General features: G+C 38.0%; 1 protein-coding gene across 1 annotated transcript; it reads right to left on the bottom strand.

Annotated features, from left to right (window-relative positions):
- Positions 1 to 1892: 1892 nt before the first annotated feature.
- On the bottom strand, positions 1893 to 6004 carry si:ch211-145b13.6 (ecto-ADP-ribosyltransferase 4). Its single transcript, XM_055009904.1, has 4 exons — positions 5795 to 6004; positions 4198 to 4308; positions 3397 to 4109; positions 1893 to 2374 (listed from the first exon to the last, which is right to left on the bottom strand). Exons 1-4 carry the CDS (start codon positions 5987 to 5989, stop codon positions 2308 to 2310), a joined length of 1086 nt encoding a protein of 361 aa, XP_054865879.1. The 5' UTR covers positions 5990 to 6004; the 3' UTR covers positions 1893 to 2307.
- Between the last annotated feature and the right edge of the window lie 440 nt (positions 6005 to 6444).

The following is a 6444-nucleotide window of genomic DNA, read 5'->3' as shown; positions in this document are numbered from 1 at the left end:
AGAGCTCCTATCTGTGCAGGCTACAACCGAAAACTACAGCTGTAGTTGTCGGCTGAAAAACTACAACTCCCGGCAACAACGTCACTTCCTGTTGATGGGGACAGGAGCCTCTCGGGTATGGGCACATAAGAATCATGTGACAGGTCATGGCCACAACGTGATCTCGCTTATTTCAACATAAGAAGTCCTCCAAATACCGGTGGTCTGGTTTATGAAGAGTTTTGTTGTGTGCGCTTTATTGTGTATTTTTACAAACCCATCACTGCAACGAAAAAGCACCCTGAGACCTGGTGAATGTGTGAAATGTTTGTGTAACTCCCCAGATTTTACATGCAAAAAGAATTATCGATCTATCTTATCTGGTTTAAAATCTACAGCCAATCAAAAATCAATATGCAAAACGTAGCGCCGGCGCTACACTGGGTTCTAAAGGGTTAAACAGCAGTAGTATATCGAAGACCGCTGCATGTTGTAACTGTAAGCAGCTTCTTAAAACTCATGATCTTTTAGTGAGGTTGACAGCCAGAACTCTACAAACAAACCCAAGATGACTTTGCTGTCAGCTGGTTCAGCCTAAAAAACGTTAATCTGCTGCCAGGAAAAAAACATTTGTTGCTGTCAAATTTTGTTGCTGAAAAGGTAAAAATAGTTGAGTTCACTGAACTTGAAAGAAAAGTTCAGCTAATTGTATTATTTTTATTAACGGATTAGTGATAACAAAAAAGAAAATCATATCTCCCACCCCATACTCAATCCCCTCCTCCCCCCTACAAAACAAAAACAAAAACAAAGCCAAAAAACCCAACATAATCACCAATACACACACACATGCACTTCTGACTGATGAGGAGAGGTTCAGATTAAAAAAAAAAAAAACAAAAAAACGGAATTCATAATAACTCTTGACAAAGGACACAACAAATAAACAATAAGCCTTCCATGGCAATCCTGAAACATCTTTGTACAGAGAAGCGAGCAATAAAAGAAAAATAATCAAGAATACATATGTGGTTAGGATAATTCCAAATGTTGCAGAAGGGGATCCCATGTTTTCTCCAGTTTGAGTTGGAATTTAAAACTACTGTTTCACAGTTTTTCTAAATGAATGACTGAAACCAATTCATGCAACCAATTTTTGAAGCATGGTGGAGTTAGTGTTTTCCAATTTTTTTAACTAATTTTTTTTTGCTAGCACCATGCCCATTAGGAGAGCTGCTTGTATGTGTGCAGGGAGCACAGATGAATCCTCTGAGTCTCCAAAAAGAGCAAACTCCCTGTCAGAAGGGAGCTTCCTCTTATAAACCTCAGAGAAAAAAACAAAAATTCTGACCCAGAACTGGTAGATTAACGGACAATCCCAAAATAAATGCAACATTGTACCATCACTGACTTTACATTCATCACATTTAAGAGAAACAGAGGGGTAGAGCTTATGAAGCTTGTCTTTAAAATAATAAAAATAATGAATTACTTTAAACTGTATCAACCTATGTCCGCTATTTATTGGACAACTATGGATACGGGAAAAAGCAATTTTCCACAGTTGGTCAGAAAGGACAACAGTTTCTCTTTCCCATGTTTTCTTAATACTATCGGCAGATAGTGAGTCTTCTGAAAAATATCTTACAAATTTGGTGATGAGCTTCTTACTGCTAGGTAAAATAGAAAACAATTCAAAAAGGGCATGTCTCTCACGGTTTGACTCAAAGTGAGGGAAAAAAAAAGTTCAGCAAATTAAGGGTTCAGTTAAAAGAATCAGTTCCTCACTCACACAAAGAGCATTTTTTAAACAGCTGCTCCGTAAGAACGTTTATACAATAATATACAGTTTTATTGTTCATTGTCTTGAGCAGAAACACTGTGCAGCTTTACAAAGCAAGAGTCAAAACAAGAGGAGTTCAACAAGTTTATTTGTTTGTGTATTTCCACATTGCACCTCATTTATCTAACATGATTGGATGAAACTGCTTTACATTTGGATGCCACAGCGGTTAAAATGCTGACCATAAACTGCAACTTGAGTCCAGCTGAGAACCTTTGTTGCGGGTCGTTTCCCATCTCTCATCTCCTGTCAGTTCTTTGAAGGCATCAAAGTCTCAAAAATCACACCAAAAAGTATATTATGTTGTTATACATTTAAAAACGATGATATTAGTCTATGATTCAAATCACATGGCAGCTTTGTTATGAATATATTTTTGCAGACATCAAAGCAAAAACAGTAGTTCAGATGAACAAACAGAGCAGTGTTTTACATTGTGACAACTCTCAGAGATGACCGAGATGATAAGGGTTTTTGCCAAACCGTTAAAGGAAAAAAAGCAAAGCCGCAAGCACGGATACAAGCCACTGGGGGGAGACGACAGCTGCAGACCTGCCGAGACGGAAGCAAAGAGAGAAAGAGAATTAACTATATGTGTCTGTAATATCAAATATTTATTATCATTCCTAACTTGTTTTAACAACCAGCTGCTCAATACCAGCAATTTTGATTATTTCTTATGCGAAACATCAGTATTTTTTTGTTTTGTTTTCTCTCAAATGTTAAAACTGGACAAAGCTGATGTTACATACAGTAGTCAGGAATTAGTAACATTTGAATGAAAATCTGTTGACATTTTTGGGGGATGTCTGCGATTGTTTTCAGCATTATCAGGCAAATCTGATCAAACCACACCCAGCCGCACTGGGAATGAGGATATGAGGCCCTTCCAACTTTACAAATTCCTGTTTTATCCCTTTGCACTTTACATTTCCAGTTTAAATGATTCACTAAAAGACAACTAAAATATGTACTTTTACATTACAAGTGTCATCTGCATTTTCAGTTAATGCAAATATTCAAAAGCTGAGTCGTTTCCAGTTATTCTTGAGTTCTCAAGCCTAATAAGTATTATCATGCAAGTACAAAATAATAGTTTGTTGTTTTTGCTTGTAATTCCCCTGAAAAGATGCTGGACCTGATCATCAACCAAAGACAATGCAGAAAAAAACAAACCATTGATGGTCCACTGTTGTTGATAATTTACACTGTTGCCTATTTAGTCATTAATATATGAATAAGGTTTTAGCGATAGAGTAAAGTTTTGGGCTTAGCTTTTCAGTGTATTTTTCATTTTTTAAATTTTCATTATATGTGCTTGGGACATTAAAGGACTACTTTGGGTTAATTAACAGTACACGCAATCAAGTACAACATGGTGTTTGTATCTGTTCCAAATACTTCATACCAAATTCCTCTTCATTAGTTATTAATTATTCCTCAACCTTGAAACATCAGGTCATCAAAATACACTATTTTGACAAAGAAATTGGACACATCCAAGCACAGCCTTTGTGAAAAATCCTAGAACTGAGACAAATGTTTAATTTTTACCAAAAGAACGTGAGTCTTACCTTGAAAAAGAGAAACAGTTGTGTGTGCTGTTCAGTGTTGAATGTTTCAAAATGACCTCAATGTATTCTTCATCACCATTCATTCTCTTAGCCACTTCCTCCACTGTGAAGACTTCAGCTGGAGATAAGAGCAACTCCTCCTTGTCTTTGCTGCAAACGTGGTCCCCCGGGTTGACAAAGAAGCAAGTTGTGATATTATAAAGCACCATCCCTTCAATATCTTCATTGTGCATTAACCAGTCATAGTTTGAATTAACTGAAACGAAACTTCCAAATCTTACAGTTGAGCCTTTTGCTGGTTTGACTTTGTTTTCTGTGACCCGGTACGCAATCTTGCACTCCTTTTGTTTTAGCAAGGCCATGGAATCCATGAGCAGGAAATGAAGACCTTTGAAATGGAAGTCGTTTTCATAGATGCTCGCATTTATGCCCATTGTCTCCACTGCTTCGTCAAAGGTGTCCAAAAAAACTGGATCGGCGTGATAATAGACGGAAAGTGCAGCAGTATGCTCTTTTATTCCCCCAGGGATCAGCGCTGAACACTCAGCGTTTGCACTCCATGCTTTCTGGAATCCTTTACTGTTATTTAGCTCCTGTTTTAACAGGCCTGAATGGATGTACGTCTCCATGGCCTTTTCACGGCATCCATTGTACAGGTCATCTACAACGTGTGCATGCCTCGTGTCCAGTAGATTTGCTTCTCCTGCAGTCCCCTTTAATTAAGTATGACATTTAAAACACATTTCCAGAAGAAGAGAATACTTTTTCTGAATGACTATTTGTACAAGAAAAAATACTCACTTTGAAGCAGACAGCTGTGAAAATGATTGCAATAAGACACAGTTTTCTTCTGTTCCACATTGTGAGGCGCTCTTCTTCGTCTTTGTCTTCTTCTTCTTCTTCTTCTACAGGCTGCCGTAACAGAAAAGCATTGCAGGACCAACCTTAGATCAAAATGTTCTCTGATGGTCCAGAAATGCAGTAATCTGGCTTGTTGCTAAATTCTTGTTTGGACATTGCCTACTATCTGTGGAATATGGCACCCTCTTCCAAGTCTAGATAAACACAAATGTGAATAAGACTTAAAGGCACATACCTGAAGCAAGAAGAATAACTCTGTTTGAGCAACTCACATTAAATCAAGTTCTTGTACATGAAACAGCAGGCGAGTGATCCTGCTTTCCAGAACAGTAGGGAAATGAGACAACTTATCTTTACAACACACCTCCTTTCTCTTTCCTGTGGAAGGAAATGACAGGCCACTGGGAGACCTGCTGTCCAGTTACTTGTTCTGCTTGAGCTACTGTATTGCTTTAAGGTTTTGTAGACTTGTTGCACATGCTTTAGAATGAAGATGAACCCAAACAGATTCTTTCTTTCTTTCGTTTTTCTTTGTTTATTTGTTTGTTTCTTTCTTTAGCCTTCCAAAGCATGGTATTCTGATGTTGTTAGTTTTTTCTAAAAAAATTGAAATACCACAGTCATTGCTGTGTGCAAAATTTATCTCCTGTTATCATGTGGCTTTAACCTTTCTGTTGAAGTCACACGAATCAACAGAAAGTGTAATTTCTTTTGTCCAACTACAAAACTGGCCTATTCACATCATTGCTACTTGCAGCTGTGGTGAGAAATCATGAGCATTCAGTGTGGAAGGAATGCACAAATAATTAGTTTAATGTGAAAATAGCTCTGAAAGTCAGATAAGATCTTTAAAAGTTGGACTGAATAATTGAAAAAATCCTTTGAAACCTTACTGCACAAATACCTGATGACTATGTGGTGTTGTTTTCTCAGGTGTTCCCTAGAGATGAAACTTGCTAACAGGTAATTCCTCCTCTGCAAGGTTATGTTCCCTTTACTGCCCTCCCCTCATTTCCTTTCCTTTCCTTCCTTCCTTCCGTTCTATAGAAACTGGCTGGATCTCAAGTTTACAGAGCACTACTTCATGATGACAGCCCTTTTTTATGCAAAATGTCTTACTTTGAGTAAGAGCAATGAGGGGAGTGTTGATGGAATAATAACATGCCGTGTTATCTAGTTCCAAGCAGTGCTAGGCTTTAGAGGAGAGACAACATCTGGAAACTGGAATGATTTTCAGAAGTTTTTTTTAGAATCAAGTATAGGTTGCATTAAACCGCTGAAGTATATCCGGAATTAATATAATTTACAATTAGATTTATGTATCAGATTTGGTGTACATAGGCATGAATCTGCAAGCAAAACTACTATAGTTCAAGTTGAATAATTTTATTAATTAATTAATGTGATTGAAATATAACCGTATTTTTTACATTTTTGTGTATGTTTTAAAGTGCCTGCAGTGTAGGGTGACCAGATCTCAATAAACCAATTGTGGGACAAAGAGCATATTTGTGTGGGACAATGTGGGACACCTTACCAAAGCTGAGAAGGGGGTCTCCCATGTACTGTGTCGCTTCACGTCGTATTCCCCACCGTGTGAAACGGAAAACGAACTCTGGCAAACTTCACAGAAAACTCTCTGAGAATCACCTTGCACCGGCTTCACCCAGTGATATGTAGTTTCCCAGTCTTTGTTGAAGCTGCATCTCCTCTTCTTTGCTGTAATTTCCATTATCTCCGCCAAAATCCACAGTTTAGTGTTTGTGACTGCTTTGCGGTGTGTCGCGACCGGTCGCGACTGGCACAATTTACGGCAACTGACAACAAGGTTCGGCAGCAAGACACTGACAGGTTAATCTGGTCATGATCGCACATCTGCGCTGTTTGACTAACATAGAAAAAAGCCAGATAAAAAAACAAAACTCCTAGCATCTGTCCTTTAGAGTTTTAACTTTTGAAAATTATAGCTACCAATCAAAATGCGGGACAGCGTCTCAATGGGTGGGACGTGGGAAAAGGGATGAAAATGCTGTGCAGTTCCGCACAAAGCGGGACACTTGGTACCCCTACTGCAGTGACAGTTTTTTTTGCATTTGCTGCTTTTTTTGTACACTTTTTTTTACTTACACATTATTCGTAATGTAAGACTTTTATTTTGAAAGATGCAGCTCTATCTCTTAATCTTAT

This window comes from Amphiprion ocellaris, chromosome 4, assembly GCF_022539595.1.
Source record: "Amphiprion ocellaris isolate individual 3 ecotype Okinawa chromosome 4, ASM2253959v1, whole genome shotgun sequence".
NCBI lineage: Eukaryota > Metazoa > Chordata > Actinopteri > Pomacentridae > Amphiprion > Amphiprion ocellaris.
This window is presented reverse-complemented; position numbering and strand designations above follow the sequence as displayed.